Source organism: Gopherus evgoodei, chromosome 7 (assembly GCF_007399415.2).
Source record: "Gopherus evgoodei ecotype Sinaloan lineage chromosome 7, rGopEvg1_v1.p, whole genome shotgun sequence".
In the NCBI taxonomy this organism is placed as follows: Eukaryota; Metazoa; Chordata; order Testudines; family Testudinidae; genus Gopherus; species Gopherus evgoodei.
In genome coordinates this window covers 4,979,819-5,006,031 of record NC_044328.1, presented here as the reverse complement: position 1 = coordinate 5,006,031, position 26,213 = coordinate 4,979,819, and the positions used below count along the sequence as shown (strand labels likewise).

The 26,213-nt window shown below is 42.6% G+C and overlaps 1 protein-coding gene across 6 annotated transcripts in view; it reads left to right on the top strand.

Annotated features, from left to right (window-relative positions):
• NT5C2 (5'-nucleotidase, cytosolic II) overlaps positions 1 to 25,841 on the top strand; it is an 88,963-nt gene extending 63,122 nt beyond the window's left edge. For 4 of the 6 annotated variants that reach the window (XM_030569494.1, XM_030569495.1, XM_030569496.1 and 1 more), the window contains 15 exons: positions 3,060 to 3,177; positions 5,541 to 5,636; positions 9,244 to 9,335; positions 9,592 to 9,649; positions 11,708 to 11,801; positions 12,822 to 12,875; positions 14,119 to 14,202; positions 15,024 to 15,065; positions 18,182 to 18,289; positions 18,679 to 18,745; positions 19,563 to 19,733; positions 21,399 to 21,450; positions 21,838 to 21,898; positions 22,681 to 22,857; positions 23,821 to 25,841. In XM_030569494.1, the coding sequence (XP_030425354.1) occupies positions 3,060 to 3,177; positions 5,541 to 5,636; positions 9,244 to 9,335; positions 9,592 to 9,649; positions 11,708 to 11,801; positions 12,822 to 12,875; positions 14,119 to 14,202; positions 15,024 to 15,065; positions 18,182 to 18,289; positions 18,679 to 18,745; positions 19,563 to 19,733; positions 21,399 to 21,450; positions 21,838 to 21,898; positions 22,681 to 22,857; positions 23,821 to 24,063 (1,517 nt within the window). In that variant the 3' untranslated portion in view covers positions 24,064 to 25,841. Of the gene's footprint in view, positions 1 to 3,059; positions 3,178 to 5,540; positions 5,637 to 9,243; positions 9,336 to 9,591; positions 9,650 to 11,468; positions 11,560 to 11,707; positions 11,802 to 12,821; positions 12,876 to 14,118; positions 14,203 to 15,023; positions 15,066 to 18,181; positions 18,290 to 18,678; positions 18,746 to 19,562; positions 19,734 to 21,398; positions 21,451 to 21,837; positions 21,899 to 22,680; positions 22,858 to 23,820 lie in introns of those variants that run through there. The other 2 variants (XM_030569498.1, XM_030569499.1) reach the window with 2 other exon arrangements.
• The last annotated feature ends 372 nt before the right edge of the window (positions 25,842 to 26,213 follow it).

Below are 26,213 nucleotides of genomic sequence, written 5' to 3'. Positions count from 1 at the left end.
CCAAGTTTCATACCACATTATAATTTTACAATTTGTGTGTGTGTGTGTGCGCGCGCGCATGCACGGGAGACTGAGTGAAACTGTGTGTGTTGGGAGAGTGTATTTGGTGGAGTAGTGTGTGAGAGAGACTGTGCGCATGTGTGCGTTGGGGGGAGTGCGTGGGAGACTGTGGGTGTGTGTTGGGAGTGTGTGTGAGAGACTGCACGTTCATGAGTGAGTGTGTCATCACGCTGTCTCTAAGCTGAGCATTCAGGAGCCTGATGCTTGTTCAGTGCAGTAGCAACTCCCACGTCTGAGCCAGAGACACCAGCAAACAGGCTCCCTGTCCCCCCACCCCAGCTCAGTGGAGACCTACTCAGGCACGGCCACCTCTAGCATCAGGCAAGCTCTCCCTGCGTCCCGCCAGCCGTCGATCAGCTTCCCCAAAATGGAGAGACTTAAGTATAAAAATGGGGCTCACAGCCTCTGTACTGCCTGCTGTACATCTCTGGCCAAGGCTAGCATCAGCGAAGGAGTTGACTGTGCTAATCTCTGCAGCACAGCCAGGGCTGTAAATCTTTCAGGGGATCCCTGAGCACAAAGGGACCGAATGGAAGATGATGATGATTTTCCTCCGGTCTAGCCCAATGGCTAAAGCCTCCTCTCTGCAGATCAGGTGTGTGTGAGGTCTTCAGGTACCAGTCTGTTTCCGCTGGCTGTTGCTGTTTGCAGGCTGCGCTAAACAGGGAGAAGTGAGAGCGAGTGAATCTGGGGAAGAAGTGAGTGTGTCTGCTGCTGGGAGCCTGGCCAGCAGCCACAGCTCTTTCCGCTGTGCCTTCAAAGCTGGGCGGCCGGAGCGCAGCGGCTGTTGGCTGGGTGCCCAACTCTGAAGGAACCACCACAGCCAGCAACTGGGAGAGGCGGCTACTGGGTGGGGGCTAAGGCAAATTTTGGGATGACTATAGCCCCCACAAACCCCCTCAAGTACTGCCCCTGTGAATAACTCAGCATGTCCTTATCCCATGCTGCTTTAATAAACGGGAACTCGGGGCATCTGTCTTACCCATCTACAATACATGAAGGTATATTTCTTAGGTTTCCTTCAGTAATTTGCCTTTAGCAGCTCTTCCTCAAGGGAATTCATTTTTTCTAGACTCTGATCTTTCATGATCTTTACTGTGCTCTTTCTATTCTGACCTCCTTTTGCTCACTAGCACTCTAGATCACGCCCTAGGATTTCCTGCACAATCCTGTGCTCTCTTATTTATATTAGTTATTTCTGCCCCTCATTCTCACCCACAACACAATCAACCTTTCTGTTTCTATTGCACTGAGAAGGCCCCATGCAGCAAATGTCATATAACTTTATTATATGTTTACCATTAGTATAGTAAAAGCTTGAAGATTTTGTTAACTACATTATTACTTTTAGGTATCCTTTACTACTAAGTAAGTTGGTATTATAAGTGTGTTCAACTTACAATGAATTGTTGCTTTTCTAAGTGATAATAGGCCTTTGTTAAAAATAATAGTGAACCCTTAGATTTCTGTCAGTCAGATAATACTTGGGGTGACATATGTTACTATAGAGCTGGGCAAATCTTTTTGGCAAATAGTAAATTCACTGACAAATGCAGTTTTCGGGGGGAACTGAAACTATTTGTGAATTTGGGTCAAATTTGGCAATAGTTTTGGCCAAGTAAAACCTGAAAACAGAAATTTTGGAAATATCATAACTCATTTTGAAAATGTCAGATCCACTCCACATTTTATTTTGAAAATGTCAGTTTGAATTAGCATTTAATTTGACCAGAACAATTTTTTTTTGGTTTTTCATTTAGTCGAGGAAAAAAAATTCATTTTCGGTTAGAAAGTGACCAGTTTTTTCCCCCTGGAAACCAAAAATCATGTTGCTCAGTTCTACATATGTGATTTCTCATGAGTCACAATAATCTATAATCTGTCCTGTCTGACACCCTGATTTTCCTTCATGATCTTCCTCCTCTTCCACCTTTTTTCAGTAGTTTCACATATAAGTTTTCTCCTCTCTGACTTGGTCTCTCTTTTCCACAGCATATTTTCTTACCTGTACTAATTTTTTGGGGATTGTAAATATATTTATTTTTAGCATTTTTTTATGACTCCCACAGAGGTGCTAGGCATCTCACAGAAAAGCATGTATGTGTTCTGAAGAGCTTACCATGCAAATAGCACGTATGTATGACACACACATTTGCAGCCTCCAAATCATTAGTACAGTGGGACCCACATAAATATACATCTCAGCTGTGATGGGAATTATTTGACCTCAGTGCATCTTGGGGCCAGATTCTGTGAGAGTGACAGTTTCCATGCAGCAAACCTCAACATACGGTTCACAGAAATACAGTGAAGCCATCAAACGATCATTGAATGAAATTGTTAAATAAGTACATTTTCCCTGTATTGAGCTAAGGTATATTTTATAAATGAAATATTAAAATAATAAACTGGTTTAAAAGAATAATATTTTGATGCAAGAAGGTAACATCTGACAGATTTCTACAGTACCATATAGTTTTATTAACGAAGTATATGCTGACCTGATTACTGTATCTTCTGTGGAAGCCATCATAGCCCACAGCACTTATAAATACTTCCTAGCTGAATTTCTGACACTAATATTAGGCTATGGAATTGTGCCCAGAGTAACAGGTGTAACAGCAGTAAAGAATTTCAGATTCTCTGCCTCTAAGAGGTGTGTACGGGGGGTGGGGGAGGAGAGGGAGATGCTGTTTGGAATATATTTCCTCTGAGGCAAAGAGCTCTGATGTGCTGACTTTTATATTTCATCTGGTGCCTTCTGCTGCTGAAATATGAACTGCACTTCCATTCTGCAAAAGGCCTCTAGCATGATCTAATTCCATGATCACTGTAAGCAGTGGAGCAAGTGAACTTGAAATAGAGAAGGAAAATAATGACAGAACTGAGTGTTGTAGTGTGGAAGAGGGAGGAGGGAGAATGGAAAAATTATTTTTAACTGCCTTGTTTAACTATGAGCTATTTTTGTATTTTCTAACTGGAATCTTATCTTGGTACAGTGTATAAGTCCCCTGAGTATGAATCTCTTGGATTTGACCTGACCGTAGAAAGACTGGTTTCCATTGGATACCCTCAGGAGCTACTCAGTTTTGTCTATGATCCTTCTTTCCCTACCAGGTAAATAACTAAGAGATACTGATCCAGTCTACTTGTGGCTTTGAATGTTTGTTCTGTGAAGTTCATAGGCATGACATTTCAAGTTTTCAGAGGGCACCTTTTAAGCCTGCAGTTGTGCACAGAACTTGGGTAAACATACCCAATTGACTTGCAGTGACTGACTTCACTTGTGCACAATTTTTGCACAAACAGACATGCCAGCAAAGAATGAGAGTGATGTAAAAGAGGCCTGCTGAAAAAGTTGTTCAAAATATCTATAAAGCAAGAACATTAAAGCAACATGTGAAATTTTACTTAAAATCTAGGTTTTGTGAGAATGAATTTTTACAGAATATGAGCCTGCAGGAATGTTGCATAAATTATTATATTTTAATTATTTTGAAATAAAGTATTCCTGCATGGTGTTGGAAACTCAAACATTGCAGCAATGTCCTCATGCACAAGAGATGTCCTGAAAGTGAAACTGACTGTGAAGAAAAATAAAACTGGACTAGTTAAGTTTAATTGTCCAAACTGAATGAAATGCAGAAAATATGCCTGCAAATATTGGTGCAAAGTACATTTAATTTCTAAAATTCTGACACTTTTCAGAGTCTCTTAGTAGCAGAGATATGGAAGTTTGTGTTTGATTGGCGGTTTTTAATCTGATGTGTCCCTAAAACCTTTAAAGTTGTTTCCATTCATGCCTTTGCTGGACCTAGTCTTACTGGCTTCTGTGGCAGTTTCTATGGATTGTTTATCAAAATGTAGGCAGTGGGACTGTGGCTGATGAGCTCCAGTTGTCAGTCTGGCAGCTCCTTTCCTTTCATTCCTCCTGCCTTGAGCTGCACCGAGCCTGCTGCCACACATTCCCATGTCCATAACAGGAAGGTTTCAGAGTGGTAGCCGTGTTAGTCTGTATCAGCAAAAAGAATGAGGAGTACATGTGGCACCTTAGAGACTAACACATTTATTTGAGCATAAGCTTTCGTGGGCTAAAACCCACTTCATCGGATGCATGCAGTGGAAAATACAGTAGGAAAATATATATACACAGAGAACATGAAAAAATGGGTGCTGCCATGCCAACTGTAACAAGGATAATTAATTAAGGTGAGCTATTAGGTGAGCTGTTATCAGCATAAGAAAAAAAACTTTTGTAGTGATAATCAGGATGCCCATTTCCAACAGTTGACAAGAAGGTGTGAGTAACAGTAGGGAGGAAAGATTAACATGGGAAACCAGTTTTACTTTGTGTAATGACCCATCCACTGCCAGTCTTTATTCAAGCATAATTTAATGGTGTCTAGTTTGCAAATTAATTCCAACTCTGCAGAATGGTTGGAATGGGCCATCCTGATTATCACTACAAAAGTTTTTTTTTTCTTCTGCTGATAATAGCTCACCTTAATTAATTACCCTCGTTACAGTTGGCATGGCAGCACCCATTTTTTCATGTTCTCTGTGTATATATATTTTCCTACTGTATCTTCCACTGCATGCATCTGATGAAGTGGGTTTTAGCCCACAAAAGCTTATGCTCAAATAAATTTGTTAGTCTCTAAGGTGCCACAAGTACTCCTGTTCTTTTTTCATAATAGGAAGATGGCCTGTAATGAAGCTGTCAGGAAGGTTACGTTGAGCATGTTCAGTGAATTCACTCCTCCTTCATGGGGAGGACCAAGAAGGGTTGCCCATGTGAGGACAACTGACAGCAGCCTTACTACCAATCAGTCTTGAAGAATCTCACTGTTTTCAGCAGTCATGGCATCTCCTTTTCCTAAAGGCTAGTGACTAGATAAATGAGCAGAAACATGTAATGTGGTTTTGGCAGGAAAGAGAGAGCCCTTAAATCGGTAGTGGGGAATGGCACAGCATTTTTTGCAGCTGTGACATGCTATGTCTGGCTTGCCTAAATGCAACAGAGAGATGCACAGTACTGGAGAAGTTGCTTCCCTCAATCAGCTCCCCATTGCAGCCCAGTAGAATTCTCAGGGAATCACTAGGGCAGGCGAGAGCCAAATTCTTGACCTTGTGTAGAAAGCTACACATCTTTCCTGATGAACGTATAGCTAAGCTTTCTAAGTAAAATGATCCTGTTTTAAGATCCATAGAGAGCAGGTCAATTATACATTTCAACCTTGCAGTGCTGGGGGTGGGGAGGGTGGTCCCACAGCCAGACAGAAGGATAGATTAGGACTGGATCAGCACAACCTCACCCCCAGTGTTCACATCTGTTTTGGATGGGACATAAGAATTGGCTCAAACATTCTACTTCAAATAAGCACACTCAAGCTGATTTTTGATTCCTGCTCTGCGTGTGGTATATTTGGTCACTCCTCAGTATGTTTCTGATTTCACATCTTAAATTCCTTCCTTGACAGAGGTCTGGTGTTTGATACACTTTATGGAAACCTGTTGAAAGTCGATGCCTATGGGAACCTCCTAGTGTGTACACATGGCTTTAACTTTGTGAGAGGGTGAGTACTGACAACCTGGCCATTCACTGGTCATTGGTTCTGGCTTGACAAATGGCTTAATAAACCATACGGAATAGCAGACAATTGGTTTATAAAGAGATGCTGCTTTTATATTTTTATAGGGTCTGTTTATATATAAGAAATTGTGAGTGTTCTGAAGTTAATGATATTTCAAAGTCTAGGGAAAAATCAGTGCAGTACAGAGGCCTATATTTTCTAGAGCACTGGAAATAAGATAGGACATGGTATGGGGAAGAGTCTACAGAGCAGTGTGTGGGGCTTTTTACGTGTGCTGGCATAGTTCAGTTTCAGCATCCTGTCATCAGGTAAAATAATTCAATTGTGTCAGCCCTTTCTGGAACAGGCAGAAATCTGCATCGCATGAACAACTGCATATGGTTCTGCTCATCAGTCTTTGCTTGAGAGAGGTGAAGGATTGAAGTAGCCTAGGAGCTGAATTATTGTAGCTTATGGTTTAGGTCAATGGGAAGAAAGCAGAGCAGCAGAATATGGACCTTGGACTTCAGAAAAGCAGACCTTGACTCCCTCAGGGAACTGATGGGCAGGATCCCCTGGGAGGCTAATATGAGGGGGAAAGGAGTCCTGGAGAGCTGGCTGTATTTTAAAGAAGCCTTATTGAGGGGCCAGGAACAAACCATCCCGATGTGCAGAAAGACTAGCAAATATGGCAGGTGACCAGCTTGGCTTAACAGAGAAATCTTCAGTGAGCTTAAACACAAAAAGGAAGTTTACAAGAAGTGGAAACTCAGACAGATGACTAGGGAGGAATATAAAAATATTGCGTGAGCATGCAGGACTGTAATCAGGAAGGTATGTATACAGGTATGTTAGCAACAAGAAGGGGGTCAGGGAAAGTGTGGGACCCTTATTGAATTGGGGAGGCAACCTAGTGACAGATGATGTGGGAAAAGCTGATGTACTAAATGCTTTTTTTGCCTCAGTCTTTGCAGCAAAGTCACTCCCAGACTGCTGCACTGGGCAGCCCGTTTTGGGGAGGAGGTCAGCAGCCCTCAGTGATGAGAGAACAGGTTAAGGACTATTTAGAAAAGCTGGACATGCACAAGTCCATGGGGCCAGATGCAATGCATCCGAGGGTGCTGAGGGAGTTGGCTGATGTGATTGCAGAGCCATTGGCCATTATCTCTGAAAACTCGTGGCAATTGGGGGAGATCCCGGACAATTGGAAAAAGGCAAATATAGAGCCCATCTTTAAAAAAGGGAAAAAGGAGAATCCAGAGAATTATAGACCAGTCAGCCTAACTTCAGTCCCTGGAAAAATCATGGAGCAGGTCCTCAAGGAATCCGTTTTGAAGCACTTGGGGGAGAGGAAGGTGATCAGGAACAGTCAACATGGATTCACCAAGGACAAGTCATGCCTGACAAGCCAGATTGCCTTCTATGATGAAATAACTGGCTCTGTGGATATGAGGAAAGCGGTGGACATGATATACCTTAACTTTAGCAAAGCTTTTGATATGGTCTCCCACGGCATTCTTGTCAGCAAGTTAAAGTAGTATGGGCTGGATGAATGGACTATAAGTTGGATAGAAAGCTGGCTAGATCATAGGGCTCAACGGCTTGTGATCAATGGCTCGATGTCTATTGGCAGATGGTATCAAGTGGAATGCCCCAGGGGTCAGTCCTGGAGCCAGTTTTGTTCAACTTCTTTATTAATGATCTGGAGAATGGGATGGATTGCACTCTCAACAAGTTTGCGGATGACACTAAGCTGGGGGGAGAGGTAGATATGCTGGAGGGTAGGGATAGGGTCCAGAGTGACCTAGACAAATTGGAGGATTGGGCCAAAAGAAATCTGATGAGGTTCAATGAGGAAAAGTCCAGAGTCCTGCCCTTAGGGCGGAAAAATCCTATGCATTGCTACAGGCTGGGGACTGACTGGGTAAGCGTCAGTTCTGCAGAAAAGGACCTGGGGATTACAGTGGACGAGAAGCTGGATATGAATCAACAGTGTGCACTTGTTGCCAAGAAAGCTAACAGCATATCTGGCTGCATTAGTTAGTAGGAGCATTGTCAGCCGATGGAGGGAAGTGATTATTCCCGTTTATTGGCACTGGTGAGGCCACATCTGGAGTATTGTGTCCAGTTTTGGGCCCTCCACTACAGAAAGGAGGTGGACAAATTGGAAGGTGTCCAGTGGAGGGCAACAAAAATGATTAGGAGGCTGGAGCACATGATTTATGAGGAGAGGCTGAGGGAACTGAGATTATTTAGTCTGGAAAAGAGAAGAGGTGAGAGGGGATTTGATAGCAGACTTCAACAACCTGAAGGGGGGTTCCAAAGAGGATGGAGCTCGTCTGTTCTCAGTGGTACCAGATGACAGAACAAGGAGTAATGGTCTCAAGTTGCAATGGGGGAGGTCTAGGTTGGATATTAGAAAAAACTATTTCACTAGGAGGGTGGTGAAGCACTGGAATGAGTTACCTAGGGAGGTGGTGAAATCTCCTTCCTTAGAGGTTTTTAAGGTCAGGCTTGACAAAGCCCTGGCTGGGATGATTTACCTTAGTGTTGGTTCTGCTTTGAGCAGGGGGTTGGACTAGATGACCTCCTGAGGTCTCTTCCAACCGTAATCTTCTATGATTCTAATAGTAAAGCTGTGTGTAATTTTCTGCAGTCCCCATTAGCTGTTAGCATTCTTCTTACCTCTATGAGTAGAAAATTTAAATAAGAAAATGGGGGAGTGCAGTGCTAGATGCAAAATTTGACCAAATAAATTCTCAAATCCATAATATGAGGCTAGAGTTGATGGAATGGAGGAACAGTTAAGTTCAGTAGCAACTGAACAGGAATCCCAGAGGCCATCAGACAGGCCTTCTCATAAATTCATCTCAGCTAGCAAGTCTCTGCAGTAGGAAGTAGAAACCTTAAAAAATGAAAGATCAAATGTGTGCTCAAAGCTTTCATACGTTTATGTAGTCTTCACAGACTCCAGTGGAGTTGGATAGGTGTAAATGTGCCCTGAGTTTGGTCCTGCTATGTATATAATGGATGCTTTGAATGCAAATAGCATGATTCTGGCAGCGATCACTTAAAAAGTATCTTTTAAGAGAATGAGAATAATTACTTTTTTTAACATTGCCACCCTGCTGTTTAATTGCAAAGAGCCTCACTGTAGCCTGCAGCATAACAGCCTTGCACATTGCTGATGAAAGCTCCATGTTGGTGTTTAAAAAAAACACATGAAAACTAGGGGAAAGTTTAATTAGTTTAAACAAACAATGAAAATGCAGTGGATTTAAGTATCCCCTGGCTATCAGCTCAGGGATTAAGGTAAGGCTGTGGTCTCAACTATTCTGCTTCCCTGTGTCAGATTTGTTCACTTTACTGACCAACCATGGATATTTTTGCCCTGCTAGAGCCAACACAGCTATGGAATGTGAAGTGGATTCTGTTTTTACTTTTGTGTCACCAACACACTGTTAATTTCCCCTTCAGCATGGTAAAACTAGGTGTTGTTTAAGGCTTGAGGGAATCTTGAGTTAACTGGCCCTTTAATGATCAGATTCTAAGAACTATAGAGTATGCTATTGTTCTATTCAGTTTTTCCCTTTACTGTCTTGTTTTTCAGGCCAGAAACTCGGGAGCAGTACCCAAATAAATTTATTCAAAGGGATGACACAGAGAGATTTTACATTCTGAACACGCTGTTCAATCTACCAGGTACTCCTGTTCTTTTTGCGGATACAGACTAACACGGCTGCTACTCTGAAACCTGTAGTTAGCTACTGTAGGGCTTGATCCTTCATCATGGAAATGAATGAGGGTTTTGCCATTGAGTTCCTGACAGCAGATTGGGACCTACGCTGGTGTGCTTTGAGTTACATGAACACCTCTCTTCCTCCAGACTCCTACCCCAAAAGTTATTTTAATTTATGATGTTTCTCTTGTTTTAAATTTCTGTTTTGTTTCTTTGCAGAGACCTACCTGTTGGCTTGCCTAGTAGATTTCTTTACTAACTGTGACAGGTATTCTAGGTAAGGTTGCTGCCTGATTTTATAAAACTAATGGTATAGTGCAGTCTTGAATATATGTTTTAAATAATGGATGCAGGGTACAGCACAAAGCTGCTCTACCGAGGCCCAATCTCCCACTAATGTCAATGTGAATCTTTCCATTGACATCACTGGGGCTAAGATCAATCCTCTTCAGCTGTTTAATATAAAAGTGAATTCCGTGCTGATGTGAAGTGTCTATTAACATCTCTGGAGACTGAAGGCTTAGACCAATTGGATGCAGTAAAGACATTGGCAATGCAGCTCTTCCCCCATACTGTGTACCTGTCTCAATGCACTGGTTGCCACAACTTTGCTGTGGAGAAACAACCTCTAGATACAAACCGAGTGAATGGTTAGTTTCCATTTCCACTCTGTTCTTGGCGCCTCAGCTAAGACTCCAACAAATAATGCCAAATGAGTTGGAGATTTGATGTCATGGAAGTTTGTGATCTGAGACCACAAACTTACTACAAACACAGTGGCCACCAAACAGCCCTCAGATGTCTATTTTCAATGTCTATCAGTTAGACTTTTATTTGAACCAGTAACCTAGAGGCAAAACTCCCAAGGCCAATTACCAGAGCCACTTAGGTTCCCCTTATAGTAGTTTTAACATTTTCATGGTTAAGAACCTCGTTCACTCAAAAGTGAAATATGCTAATGACATGGGTTTGATTTAAAAAAAACAACAGATTCATTTAATGAGAGAATTGTCTAAAATACTAAGTATGGTTTTAATAACTTTTAAAGGATACATTTCCCAAATTTTTATAGTAATTTTTTATTTACTTTTCATAGCAAGCTTTTTGAGGCAGGAAATGTACTTGTTTTCTTTTTCCTCCATCATGTATGTGCATCAGCACCTGTTACCGTGGAGTTGCCCATGAGTGCTGTGCTGTCAATGCTTTTTGGTTTAGAAAAGGAACGTTGAGACATATGGGATTTTGGGGGGCTAGAATATCAATATTTACATGGGCTTGCAAAGAGGTGTATGTTTAAAATGATAGGTTACATTTTAAACTTTAACCTGGATGCAGCTGCATGAATGATTCACATGCTATGAAGTGATACCAGATATTACCCTCTTGGAAAGTAAAGGTTAAACACATATACAGTTTTGCCTAGGGACACAGAAATTGCCATTCTAGATCAGATCAGTGTCCAGTATCCTATCTCTGAAAATGGCCAGTACCCTTTAATGGACAATTATGGACTAATTTGCCCATAATAGAGTTTCTTCTTAATCCGCATCTGTTAATGATTGGTTTATGCCCCAAGGCATGAAGTTTTATATATAGTATAAAATTCTTTTTTGAATCTATCTTATGTAAAATCTTGGCCTCAGTGGTATATTGTGGTGGTGAGTTCCACAGGATAATTATGCACTGTGATATAAAAAAGCAACATTACCTTTTTAACAGTGTTAAACGTGTTGACTTTGAATTTCATTGAATATCTCCTTTTTCTTGGGTTATGAAAGAACACTTAATTTATCTTATTACGTTCATCTTTTTGTATACCTCTATCCTGTCCTCTCATTTATCAGCTGTTTAAACCATAGTCCCAGTCTATCAATCACTCCTAAAATGGAAATCTTTCCACGTCCTTAATCATTATGTACTTACCATTCCATTAGTGTCAGGAGGGAGAGACTAGAGTCCCAGTCACAAAAACCTGAAATACCACATTGCTGGTGCATGATCCAGAGACAGGAATCTGCTTCCTGAAGTTCTGAATGAATAGCACGTTTGCGTAACAAACACCTCTCATGCTGCTATATATACCAGGTCTGTTCAAATAGACCCTGTTAACTGGAAACTATTTACGGGGCATTCTCTCAATTCCAGCACACATGAAGGAATAAAAGAGGAAACAATGAATACAAGTTGGTAATACGAGCTTTGTCTGTCAGATATATTGCACTATCTTGTCTCCCTGGTTGCTCCTTAGTCACAGGGGTCCTGTGGCACATGCACACTTCTTACTGGCTGCTGTTCTTTATCTAACATATCTGATCTCCCTTCTTTCTCCTCATAGCTGTGAAAAGGGGTTTAAAGATGGAGATCTCTTTATGTCCTTCAGGAGTATGTTCCAGGATGTCAGAGATGCTGTTGACTGGGTTCATTACCAGGTGATTGGAACTCCTTGGGATTTTTTATTGGTCATTAATTGAGCTACACCTGTCTTTAACTCTTTGAAATGGAAGCAGTTAACATGTGACTATATCCCTGTAAAAGAAACTTGTTTTGCCATTTAGTGACCAGATATGTGAATGGTGCAGGACTATACCCTTTGGGACAATGATTATCTCTCTCATTAGACAGGAGAGTCCTTCAGTCCTATCTCATCCAATCCTCATTTTCCTTAGCTATAATTAACGAGTGATTTAAAGATTGCCCATGAACTGTATTTGCATTTTATACCATGTATTGAAGTTGTAGACTATTAATTTTTGCAATATTGATTTTAGTGTATATCTACTCTAGAGTATTAATTGCTTCATGCTGTTAGGAATCTGTTTGTGCAGGTTGGAGAATTTCATAGTCGGGCAACCCGATTTTATATGCACAAACATATATACCTATGCTATTTTGATTTCCTGATCAATAACGTTTGTAAATATGGCAGCTGAAGGCCTGATTCTGCTCCCCTTAACCCCAGGAAGAGTCCCATAATGAGTAGGATGGAGCACTTTCATATTATTTGATCACATTTTATGCTTCAGGTTGTCATCTGGTTTCTACAAGATTCAGAAGGGAATTTTTCATATAGAGTTTTGCACAATTGACCAGGTGCTTTGTGGTGGTTTTGCCTTCTGTCTCCAGCAGTGACCATAGAGCTTCAGTAGGAGATCAATGGTCTGACCTGGTATGGCAACCTATATTAGTTTCTGTTTCTATCACATTCTTTCCTGAAAGGGTTGAAATGGTCTTAAAGTGGAATATTCACCTCTAAAATTACCACCAGAGTAGGGGACTGCATGGCTCATAGGATTTGTGATAGCTCATGCTCTCTCTCTGAGTCACCTGTTCAGATTCATTACTGGTTTGTATTTTTACAGGGCTTTGACAGCATGGAAGTTGGAGATAATCTGATGTGTGTTAGATTGTTAAGCCCAGCATCTCATGGAGTTCTGTTATTTCTATTTCAGGGAACCCTCAAGGAAAAGACACTTGAGAACCTGGAGAAGTATGTGGTGAAAGATGTAAGTGTGGAGTTACTTTGCTGTGCTGTGCGACATACTGTACTGAGAACACAGGCAGGAAGGAGGGGGAAGGAGTAAACCTGTTGATTTGTTTTACTGAATTAGAAAACTGATAAGCGTGGTTTCTCCTGTAATAACCAAAGACAAAGTGGGAAGTTCAGACCCGGCCTGTGTCCCAACCCAGTAATCCACATGGCTTAGTTTTCATCCACACATCTATTAAACAGATTATAAAAGCTAGAGGAGAATTTAACACATTATGGTGGTGATGGTGTTGGTGAGGCACATGCAGACTCTACTGGTGGGGAAGGGGACTGTTTCTTTTACCTGGCTGTTCTGTTAGCATCATAAACCACAGTGATGCGGCTCTCTTGACCTCAGCTTCAGAAGAGGCTGACATCTTTTCCAGACAGAAGTATTGATATAGCCAGCCATTGAAAGAGGCATGAGGGGGAGGGGAAATTTCAAGAAACCTTCCAATCTCTCCAGACATCCCTCCAAAGTGAGTGCAATGTCTGACCTAGGAAAGCTGAAACTGTGCATTCCTTCCTACTTTGGGACTGCCTTTGAAGGAAGCGTGTGAGCTGCAAGTGAGCATTCCGCAGTCAGTCTCCATGAGTAGGCCCCATGTATAGTAAAACTTATCTGAATGTCATTTGGTTTAAAGTACTGATACCAGCCAGTCCACATTATGGACTTATTGCCTGCCTGCAATGTTTCATTTTAAAGTAATTAACCAGTCTAGTTACCTGTCTGCAAACTGCTTTGGAAACTTCTGTTTTGGGGTAGGATTAGGCTGAATTAGGATTTATAACTTGTTAATAAAAACAGCTCCAGCCTCAAACTCACTCTAACTTTGGTGTTTGAATTATGACACATCCCTACCTGTAGACGTGGGTGTTCAAACCTTCTACCAAAGGGCTCATTTTGGTAATTTACCAGGAGCCCACGGGGCCACATCTAGGCTGTCTGAAGTGGAGCTGGTAGTGGGTGAGCATGCTACAGTGTATGAAGTGCCACTAAACTATTTAATATCCTCATGGGGAGCTCAGGGTCCGCTAGCACCCGTGGACACAGTTCGTGATTCCTATTTACATTTGTTCCACTCTTTTCATTTCCACATGCAAGGAAGTTTTCCTGATGCTGTTGCCAGTTTAAAATGTGTTGTCTTGCAAGCATGATTTTAACTGAGCCTTGTTTTTTCCAGTGGTAAAGTGTCTGTAATCCTTGTATGTCGTTTTAGGGGAAAATGCCATTATTGCTGAGCCGCATGAATGAGGTTGGAAAGGTGTTTCTTGCCACAAACAGTGACTATAAATACACAGATGTAAGTGCTGCTGAAATACTTGGATTTGCGTAGAATTTAACGAAGAAAAAATGGATATTCATTTTCATACGTTTTCTGGTTTCACTATGACAACGTTGAGTGTATTATATATACTTCCTGAGTGAGAGGTAGTATGATTTAGGGATTAAAGCAGAGGACTGGGCTTTAAAACTCTGATACTAATTTATGGCATGACCTGGGACAAGTCAGTTACCTCATCTGTGTCTCAGTCTCTCAGCACATGAAAAGTGCTGAATAAATGCAAAGTATTGTTATTTTTAAAACCAGTCGCTCCGAAAATGCAAAACTTTCCCTATAATCAAACTGTTCTGATGCATACATGAAGGCATCAGACAATCCTGAATCTGGGATCAAGTGACAGTCCAATAACTTTTGAACCATCAAGGCTAGAGGGCTAGAAATTGGTGCTTTATCCGAGTGGAGAGAAGCTGGAAATTACCTCTTTTTAGTGGTGCAAGGCGTTTGTTGAAAGTCCTGGGAAATCGCAAGATATCACAGCATTATTATGCATAGAAAGCTTACAGATCATTGTAAAGATCTCAAAAATATATTTGAAGTAGTGTGCAGATTTTGAGGGCAAATCTATTCTTTGATTAGAAAAATTACTGTTTTAACTCCAACTGATGTTTTATTAATTTTGTTCCCAAATTGCAATAAATCTAATGCCAAAACTGGCAGTAAATTGTGAAACTAAAAAAGTTCTGTAGTCTGAAAAGGTGGAGACTGAGAAGTATGTTGTTATAAACTACACAAATGTATATTTTAAAGTCCTGTAAATCATTTCTAATTTTGTCTTTCAGAAAATTATGACTTATTTGTTTGATTTTTCACATGGACCAAAGGTATGTGACTCCAGGACTGCTGTTTTACTAGAAATCAATGCACATAATTATCTCTGTGTAGCATTATTGGATTGTAATCCTGGTTCATAGACTGCATGAGGATTAGCAGGTATAGTTAAAACACAGTTGCTATTTACAGAGTAGCAGCTGTGTTAGTCTGTATCCACAAAAAGAACAGGAGTACTTGTGGCACCTTAGAGACTAAGGCCTTGGCTACACTGGAGAGTTGCAGTGCTGGTAATGGCTTTACAGCGCTGCAACTTACTCCCCGTCCACACTGGCAAGGCACATACAGCTCTGTATCTCCCTGGCTACAGCGCTGGTTGTACTCCACATGGACGAGAGGAATAAAGAGAACGGAGTGCCAGAGTAAACAGTGATTAATCTTACTACGCTGTAACTGACCTCCGGAATTTTCCCATAATGCTTTTAACTAAAGAACTCTCTTTGTTTTGTTATGATGCCTCTCTTTGTTTTGTTGTGAACTCGGGCTCCCAGAGCTACTTATCTAAAAAACAAACACAGCAATTGTTTGCTCAAGCAGAGGCAGGCAGGGAATGTCCACAGCTAGTGTTTGCTTGAGCAGAGAAACAGCACTGCGGGTGGGAGGGAGTCCGTAGGAGTAGCTGCTTATCTGGTCTGAAGGCTATTTGCATTTAAGAGTGAATGAGAGAGGGGTGGGGGAAGTGGTCGGAATTTGCAAGGCAGCTGCTGACACAGTGTCGGCTCCAAAAATCCACTCTCCCCCACACTCCTTGTCACACTCCACCCCACCCCTGTCTTTTGAAAAGCACGTTGCAGCCACTTGAATGCTGGGATAGCTGCCCATAATGCACCATTCCCAACACTGCTGCAAATGTGGCCACACTGCAGTGCTGGTAGCTGTCAGTGTGGTCACACTGCAGCGCTTTCCCTACACAGCTGTACGAAGACAGCTTTAACTCCCAGCACTGTACACCTGCAAGTGTAGCCAAACCCTAACAGATTTATTTGAGCATAAGCTTTCGTGGGTTACAGTCCACTTCATCGGATGCATGCAGTGGAAAATACAGTAGGAAGATAGCTAGCTGGCTAGATAGGTACACACACAGAACATGAAACAATGGGTGTTACCATACACACTCTAACGAGAGTGATAGCTCACCTTAACTGATCACTCTCATTAGAGTGTGTATGGCAACACCCATTGTTTCATGTTCTCTGTGTGTATATATATATATATCTTCCTACTGTATTTTCCACTGCATGCATCCGATGAAGTGGGCTGTAGCCCACGAAAGTTTATGCTCAAATAAATTTGTTAATCACTAAGGTGCTACAAGTATTCCTGTTCTAGTTGCTGCTTAGTTTCCTTATTAACATAGGATCAAATTCAAATAGAAATAGAACATTTAGAGAGAGATGATGTCAGCTGTTTTAAAACAAAAATCCTTAATAATAACATAATCTAATAATGTTGCATTTTGCAGTCAAGATCAGTATGAAACTGACAAAGTTTAGATGCCAATAAGAAATCTTATTGGAGCACAAAAAGGCTTTGTAAATGGAAAGGAATATCTAGGGCCTAATACTGATCCCACTGGTGTGACTCAACTGACTTCAGTCATGTTAGTCCTGATTTACACTGGTACAAGTGAGGGCAGAGGTAGGCCCTGAAATGTTTAAATGTAAAACAGTTAGGAGCTCCAAACCTTTGTCTGCTTAGTACATTCAGCTTAATTGATTACTTTGTCAGTCACACAATGCATGGCTCAGCTCCTGTTTCATGGAGTTACTTAATTATTTTCATGTGCCTGTCAACACTGCACCTGAGCACATGTCACAACTGAAAACCAATTTGCTAAATTAAACTCCCCACAGTAAATGAAACAAACAGCCTCATCTCTGAACTGCTGCCACCTCCTCAGTGACGATCTATAGTCAGAAAAATCTTTTGACTCATAATATGTGCCTTTGCGCCGTGCTGTGAAGGTCGATAAATTCAAGCAGGGGTTATTTTCATAACGAGCACCCTTCACTCACTAAAAATACTTCCCATCCTTGAGAATACCAGCTAGGGACTGTCGGTAACCCCTGCCTACATCCCACCCTCCCGGCTGATTTCAGCAAACTTCAGAGAAAGGTGTGCAGCATAGATAAATGCTGATGGGTGCTTGTGCCTCTGATGCGTGGCTTTGGTACAGAGCGGTTACATGTGGGTAGGAGTCCAGGCTGTTTCCTACCATCTTTGAGAATGTTCACAAAGCCAGATACTGACTTCACAAGAATCCAGTGTGTGCAGTGTGGCTGTAGTTGTGTTGGTCCTAAGATATGAGAGACCATGTGAGTGAGATAATGTCTTTTTTATTGGACCAACTTCAGTTGGTGGAAGAGACAAGCTTTTGAGCTTCACAGAGCTCTTCCTCAGAATAATCCAGTGAGCATGGATCTATGCAGGATGTCACCTTTATATGCAAACTGGCAGCTATGTAATTTACAGTATCCTTCACTGCAACAGCTGATCTATTATCTTACATGTTCAGTGCAGTCATTCCATCTCAGCCTATGTCATCAGTCTCCCAAACCAGGCTGGACTTAGTCAGTACTGGATGGAAACCTCCAAGGAAAGTAAAATGCTTCAGGAAGTGGTGCTGGTAATTCAGTACTTTCCCTTCTGAACCATTACCACAGAATGGTGCTAAGGGCACTATCCTATTGGATTTACCCATTTGACAAAAAATATATAGATTCCTTTTCAGGAACTATTCCATTGCACTTCTTGCAGGATTATCAGTATCAGCCCCAGTCAGATTCCACTGTGGTTTATTTATAATCTGCTTTCCTAAATTCCTCTGCAGTGGAATTTCTCTTGGATGCAGTATTTTTTGCTTTCTCCTCTAAACTGTAGTGTTTCTTGATGATGTTAAATTGCTGTCATGTTGGACCCAGAGGTGGCTGCATTTCTGCAGTGTGTGAAGTGATTCCTCGATATATAGTTTATGAAAGTGTTCTGGGATCCTTCAGAATGAAAGGTGCAATAAATGTAGGACCTTGTATCATAAAATGTATAAGTGATTTGAGAAGAAGAGGCTGAAGGCAGCTGATGCTTTTATGGTTCTTGTTTCTTCCTTCCCTAGCCTGGGAGCTCTCATCAGCCGTGGCAGTCATACTTTGATCTAATCCTCGTGGATGCACGAAAACCCCTCTTCTTTGGAGAAGGCACAGTATTGCGTCAAGTGGACACTGTAAGTACTGCACACTTACCCACATGGTTTCTTTAGGCAGCTTGGAACAGGAACTGGAACTGGAACTTTTCTAGATTGGACTCTGCACTGAAATTCATGGAAGGCATTGGGCTGGAGTTTGCTTTTCGTTACACTCGGTCAGCCACATTGCTATCAGAGTTGTGTGTGTCACGGGCAGAACTTAGTCCTTCCTGGCTAAATTAGAATACAACCAAGTGTATTTTGAGAAGAGTGAAACACAAAACCCCTCCATGTGAGTGAAAGCTGCCTCCAGTCTCCCAGGGAGAGGCAGGGGTCCAAGAGAAGGAAGAATTAGGAAAAACTGGACAGAAAAGATCCACTACACCAGTTGCCTGTCACTAAAGTTATTTCTTTCCTCTTCTGGACAGGTTACTGGCAAGTTGAAGATTGGTACCTACACAGGGCCTCTGCAGCATGGCATCGTCTATTCTGGTGGTAAAGCAAGAGCAATCTCATGTGTATTGTATAACGAGCCTAAACAGAGATTTAGCTTCTCACCCTACTGGCATAATCGGGGGTTGTCAGGTTAATCGGTGGTAGTGTTTCTGATAGGCAAGTCCTTCAGTGTAACCTGGTGGATCTGCTCATCATCCAGTGTTGTGCAAGGATTTTAAAGGGCATGGCAGAGCTGTGGCTGGTTTAACACACTTGGGACTTGGCCAGGAGTTCTCAGCTGTTTTCATACTGCAATGCCAGGCTCAGCCACTTGCCAGGTGCACCCCAAATCCTCTGCTCCCATTCACATGTTGCTTCAAAGGAAGGGCAATGGGAATGAGGGTGATGGCTTACGCAGCTCTTCTGACACATGAAAAGGATCTGGCTCATTCACTTCAGGGGAAGATGAGAGCCCCTACTGACCACCCCACATACTGCCCACAGCACAGAGCACTTTGTGCAGGCATTCCTGTGGTGCAAATAGTTGCAAGTGCTTGGCTACTGTTGTGATGTGCTAATATGGAGCAGACTGGGGCTTTGGGGAGACCCCTGAAGAATGCTGCTTTCTGGCCCAGCAGAGACAATACATTTGGCAAAGATGGTTTCTGGGAAGAGAGAGCCAACTTGCTGTGTCTGTAGCCCACAGCTCCCTGTGTCTTGGCTGTCAGTGTATGCTCTGTGAGTAGCTGCAATTACTGGACACTTGTTTTTGCACTGCAGTGACAGGCATGTGCCTGAGTTGTGAGTGTCTGAAATGTGAGAAATCTTCCCCTGCGGATCACAATTGCTGACCCACCCTGTTTTTATTCCCTCGCAGGTTCCTCAGATACAATCTGTGACTTGCTGGGGGCTAAGGGCAAAGACATTTTATACATTGGAGACCACATCTTTGGAGACATCCTAAAGTCCAAGAAACGTCAGGGTTGGAGGACCTTCCTGGTGATTCCCGAACTAGCCCAGGAGCTGCATGTCTGGACTGACAAAAGCTGTATGAAACTAGGCAACCACTTTGCTGTCACTTCACTGGTGCAGCAACATTGACCTCACTGGGGCTGGTCAGGTGTAACTGGGGGGAGATTTTAGCGCTGTTTTTTCAAGGTTGTATTGTTTGTATGTTGTCAAGGGGAAAAGCTGGGGCAAGGTTTGGAGGGGCTCTGTGACAGTGTGCATCTGCTTTTGTTTGTTTTTTTTCCTGAGATCTTCCCCTTGCTTTTGGGATCTGTGTTAGGGGCTGATGCAGTCCTGTTACCCGAGGGAAAGGATTGGAATACTTGCTCAGCCTTTCAGACCACAGTCCTGACTGTTGGTAACACTGTCATCTCTTAGCGAGGATGGATCTAGGCCTTTTGCATTTGGACACAGTGATTTCCAGCTGCATTGTATATTAAAATAAGCTCTACATGGCATAGATAGAAGCTGCGATCTGATGGGGTAAAGTGTTCCAAACCCATGTAATTTTTTCCTAATAAGCCATACCTCTTTCACTGACTGGATCAGTACGTCCCTCCATCACACAGTCACTTCTCAAAAGCCCTGTTAGAAGATGGCTTGTTATTCATTAAAAAGTATGTTAGCAGATTATATTCTTCTTATCATGGTGTCTGATCCACTGATGTGGTCCCTCTCTGTAGGGAGTTCCAGTTAATTAAGAGTGAGGGCTGCTTTCTGCAGCTCACTTCCTCATGCACGTCTCTTCCTCCATTGGCATCTGTGTCAAAGTGATGCCTGAATCCCATCCTGAGGCTCGAGCACTAACAGATCTCCCCTGTCACTGGGCTAGCCCCTTCGCTGGTGAGCTGCTTGTAGGGCAGTAGCAATGAGGATCTCATTTGTTGTGTTTAATTGTGTCACTGCAGAGTAACAGCAGAACAGCTGTGCTCTAAAAAGCTTAAGAGACTTAGTGTACTTATTCATGATGTAAAGTTGCAGGGCAGATGAGGACAGGGAAGGCAGGTGATAGGTGGGGTGTGAGGTCAGAGCAGGGGGATGTCTGAGGTGAAAGTAGCTCCCATGTTTAATCCCTAGGATAAGCCAAAGATTCTCCCATGCTGGAACACAGCAGCTCACCAGTATTATAGAGGAATTAGCGTGGCATTAATTGCAGTATTGGACTAGTGGGGTCACCTCCCTCTGCTGTCAGCCTTCACAGCATTCCAGTTTTCATTTCATTTAGCTTGTTTGTTCATTTGTTTTTCTATTTTTCACTTCATTTATTTGAGACCCAGCTTCGTTCCATTCAGCTGCAGACAGTGGCAGGAATCACAACACAGGACCAAACTGCCTTCAGTGTAGAACCACTTTAATGGCCCAGTCCTGCAGCCCTACTCACCAAATTGCCCACTGATGTCAAAGAACTTATATAAAACATGGAGGTCTGGGCCCTAAAGCAAGAGGGATCAGTCCCAGAAAACAAGTCTTGGTCCCTGCCTGGCCTCCACAGTGTGCATTCAACTCTTTATCTGAACCATCTCTTTATCTGAAACACCTGTTTCTCAGCACGTCAGCCCTAGCAGCTGTGCACTCTGCTTTATTTTCCATTCCTGGCCACAGCTGCCTCCTATGAGAAGAGCTGGAAATGTGATGCTTTTGCTTTTGGCACTTCTTCAGTTTTAGCACTCTAACCCTCTTTCTTCTCTCTTCTGGAATTATTCAGCCCTTTTTGAAGAGCTGCAGAGTCTGGACATTTTCTTGGCGGAGCTGTACAAGTGAGTATTCCAACGTTCATATAATAATAATAATAGTTTCCCTACACCACATAGCAGCTGCCATTTGAGGATCTTAATGCACTTTTGCAAATATTAGATAATGAATCCCAACAAATCCCCTGTAAGTTAAGTAAGCAGTATCCCCTTTTTACACATGGGGAAACTGAGGCATGCAATGGCTATGACTTATTCAAGGTCACACAATGAGTCTGTGTTACAATCAGGCGTTGATCTCAGGAGTCCTGGATCTTAATAATCCTGGGTTCTACCCACAAAGCTAGCCTTCTTTCCTCTATTTCTTCCTAACCAAAAAATACCACACCCCTAAGTCTCGTAGTTTCCTAAACATTTTCAAACAATGTTGTGTAATTTTTCTTCTATAATCAGACATTTGGACAGTAGCAGCAACGAACGGCCTGACATCAGTTCCATCCAGAGACGTATTAAGGTATCAATTATAAAAACACCTTTCCACACTGAAGGATCCCAAAGTGCTTTACAGTCTGATACACAACCATATACTGGGATCACTTTCCTCAGCACTAAAATGCAGCCACCTTTGGGGTGGAATGCAGCAGCTTACAGCATGCTTACCTCACAGCAGCATTACACAATAGCTTTCTTAAGCAGGGAAGTAAAGTATATCCCACTCAACTGAAATTAAAAAGGAGCTTTAGGTAGACAGAAGGTTATTACCCCAGTTGGAATTTGGCCAGGACATTGGGGTAGCATGTGCACTGTTGGGAAGAATGCCATGGTCAAGACCTTGGTTTTATGCCTGATCTAAAGGTGGCACTTGCAGAAGCATAGTGCCCCTTGGTACCATTCTGGGGCATTGATTCCATATTGATTCAGATGGGCCACCTACTGGCTTTCTGTCACCACTTCCTGCAGCATTCTTGGTGTCCCCTGGAAGTTTCCCATCTACTGATCAGGCAAACCCTGTTCAGATGACATCACAGCCTGGTAGGATGGCTGCAGCTATGACGAAATGTCATTGATTCCAGTACAGCTTCCCCCGCATTAGATATGAATATGGACTCTGTGGGGTCTCGCTATTAGAACACACACAGCCTGTTAAGTGCCTCTCTATTCTGAACCCCTGCAGAATCTGAGCAGCCCAGGAACTCAGAATGTCCCAGTTACGTGACAATCTTTTCCCAGTCTCTCTGTTTGAGTTTGCATTGCTCTCTGTCCAGCCAGAGCATTTAATCTGCCTTTTGCTTGTAGAAAGTGACTCACGACATGGACATGTGCTACGGGATGATGGGAAGCCTGTTCCGTAGCGGCTCACGACAGACCCTCTTTGCCAGCCAGGTGATGCGTTATGCAGATCTCTATGCAGCATCTTTCATCAACCTCCTGTACTATCCGTTCAGCTACCTCTTCAGAGCTGCCCACGTATTGGTGAGTTGTAACCCACTGAGAAACCAGCAGCGGTCCTGACAGGCAAATGCCATTAGAACTGTTTAGTGAGTGGTGTTGGCAGAACCAGAGAAACACTGTTAAGGACTCGGGGATATCATTACTGTAGTGCAGAAGAGAGAGGAAACTCACATTCTCCTATTATGGCTTGGAGGCGCTTAAGCTCGTTATGGAGGTGTCTAAGCTTTTTAGTGGAGGGTGATGGACTCTTGCTAGGATGACATTGGCCGCCCCTAGAAGCTGTCCACCTTCGCAGCCAGAGACAGTAATGATGGCTGCTCAGTGGGGATAGGAGGAATTATAAAAGAAAAATACTGGTGCTTAGAATAAAGGACATGGGGCTCATCCTCAGAATCACATCTGGAACAGCACAGAGTTGGGGATGCATGCAGTGATGCGAGAAGACATACAGAGGGATAACACTGGATCTAGTTACCAGTTTTGCTGTCCTCCACACTGGCTTTCCTATGGGGGAGTCCCATAAGCTGTAATGGGACTAATTATTGGCCCTCAGTACTGATGTTGATGTTAATATTGATGTCAATGTCACCGGCTTGTGCTATCTCAGGAAGCTTCAGGTGATAACAGGCCAATTTGTTTTGAATGGATAGCATGAAAAGTCATCGATCTTCTTCTGTAAGGAGTTATGTGCTTCAAAGAGTAGTGAAAACTATTTCTCTAGGGTCAGCTTCAGCCCAAAGCCCCCATGCATGCCTGCATTTTTGTATTAGTTCTGTAATGCTACAAGCACAGGATGGTGGGGCCTGTCTCTCTGGTCACACTCACAGGGGTTCCATGTCAGTACAGCATACTTAACAAACTTCAGATGCTTTGCTTTTCACTAGTATCTGCATATATTGGAGAAATAATGAGAGCATCTGTTACAGACGCATTTCTCCTGGGACAGTTAAGACAGGTCCAATCCTCCCTCTCGTTTTTGTATAGATGCCACATGAATCGACGGTGGAGCACATTCATGTTGACATTAATGAAAAGGAGTCACCTCTGGCTACACGCAACCGCACCTCGGTGGATTTCAAAGATTCCGACTACAAACGGCATCAACTGACCCGGTCAGTCAGTGAGATTAAACCCCCTAACCTCTTCCCCCAGACTCCTCAGGAAATCACACATTGCCATGATGAGGATGATGATGAAGAAGAGGAAGAGGAGGAAGAAGAGGAATAGGAAGGAGAAATGGAAGCCTCTCTGAAGACAAAACATGATTGTGGCAGTGATAAGCGGGAGTGGATTCCCATTTTCGGTTCCAGGGGGAATGGGTGTGATTCTTTCAAAGGCACATTTTGAAAGTTTCTAAAAACTTTTTAAAATTACCTAATCAGAAGGAGCCCCTTGTTTTTAATTTTGCGAATCTGCTCTTTGCAGACAGTTCAAAATGCCAATGGATTCTGCACTACGGGAGAGTCTAACAGTGTATTCAGACTGGACTGCACACAAGTGTTGTCTATAATGCCTCCCATGTTACATATTAGGGATGCTGCATGGTTTTTCTCTTTTTCTTCCCATTGGTGCAATTCATTTGGTTTTCATTGAACGGTGTCTTATGAACGGTTTGGAATTTGTACAGTCTCCACAGAGAAGGAAGGATGCAATGTGCCCTATAACAGACAAAACGGTCTGATGAATCCTCCTACTGCGAGTTGTGCCACTGTTCTTAACTCTCAGCTTTTTTGGATACAAATTCTCCCCCTACCAAATACTGTATTGTATCCAGGGAAACGTTATGGCTTCCAGCATTGAATTTACCCTCTGCTAAGCACAAGTTTCCCCTTATAAGCGCGGTTTAATGTTCTACATTACTCTGGCAATATCTGATTTCAGTGGGATTGCGGTACTTACTAGCATTCAGTAGTTTTGAGTTTGTCAGAAAGTCTGTTGTCCTCCCCTTGGTGGATAAAGACTTAATTCTTTCATCATTGGCATGTAATGCATGATTTCTGTTACATTTATAAAACAAGTGACTCTTGTGCCATGCGCTCATCTATCCCCCCTGCTCAAATCCCCCTATATTTTCAACCAGTATTATTAGCAAAGGAGCTTGAAATTGTATCTTTACATTGAATGTTAGTTATTTTTTCCCTAATTTCTGATATCTTTTTCTCTGCTCTGCTTTAGGAAAGGAAAGGAAAGCATGAAAATATCCCAAAGATAGAAAAGCCAAACAGCATTTGGAGTGGAAGTGTGTGCGTGGGCCACCCATCCTAGCTTGAACTTGGCCCATACTATAGAATCATGGGACCGGAATGGACCTTCAGAGGTCACCTAGTCCAGTCCCTTGCACTCATGGCAGGATTAAGTATTATTTAGACCGTCCCTGACAGGTGTGTGTGTGTGTACACACACACATTGCATGGGTGGTCCAATTGTGTGACCCATACAGTTTCACAATACAGTTGGCAGCTGCCCCATCTTTCACATGGAGCTGTAGCACATAGAGACCCAACATGCATGCTTCATCTTTAGCCAAGAGGAAGAGATTTGGCTCAAGATAGCTGTAGTCTCCAGGTTCCTGTGCTGGCACCCGCAGTTGCTGCAGGCTGTACCTCCATTTCAGAAATGAATATGGTGCTGCTTCATTTGTCCTGCAAACAGTTCTCCGTGTCCTGTCTGTGCCCTTTGGACCTCCACCTGGTGTTAACTTGAACGCAAATCCCTTGTATGTTACAATTCCCTGTAAGGTGTGGTGTGCAGTACAGCTGTGTTAACTGTGCAGTGCCATTTACTACCTGTCATGGGTACGGTGTAGCTTATTCCAAACTGCCATTCATTTGTGAAAGGTACAGAACAGGGGGCCTGATTTTAAAGAATTAGACCTTTTGGTTCAATCTCATAATTGCATTTGATCTTATGTCAGTGTAACATACAGTGAAAAACAAATCAGCAGGAGGTGCTATTGCTGGGAGGGCAGGCCTGCAAGTCAATAAACCATGATGGTTCTAGTATTATTGGCCTATCCCTTTGTTTATGCATCGTTGTTGGAAGGTGTCCTTGTCACATCACAGCTGAACAGGGTGAAGGGGAGAGATTTTGCTAGGTACTGTGTTGGCGAGCCAGGAAACCATCAGAGTGTTTGGGTTTTCAGAGATGTTGTCCAGCACTTTTGTCACTAAGTTATAAGGAGGACAGTATCCAGCCTCCTCCTGAAAGAGACTCAGAAGACATGTTCAGGGAAGTAAGATGGTAACTTGATTGATTAAAGGGCCCCAAAGAGGTGGGAAATGAGTTTTGGTTTAATTATATTTTTTCAGACCCTAGAGTGTAAGCTGGGAGCAAGTCCTTGCATACAAAGGGATGGATTCTGGCCTCATCCACCATTG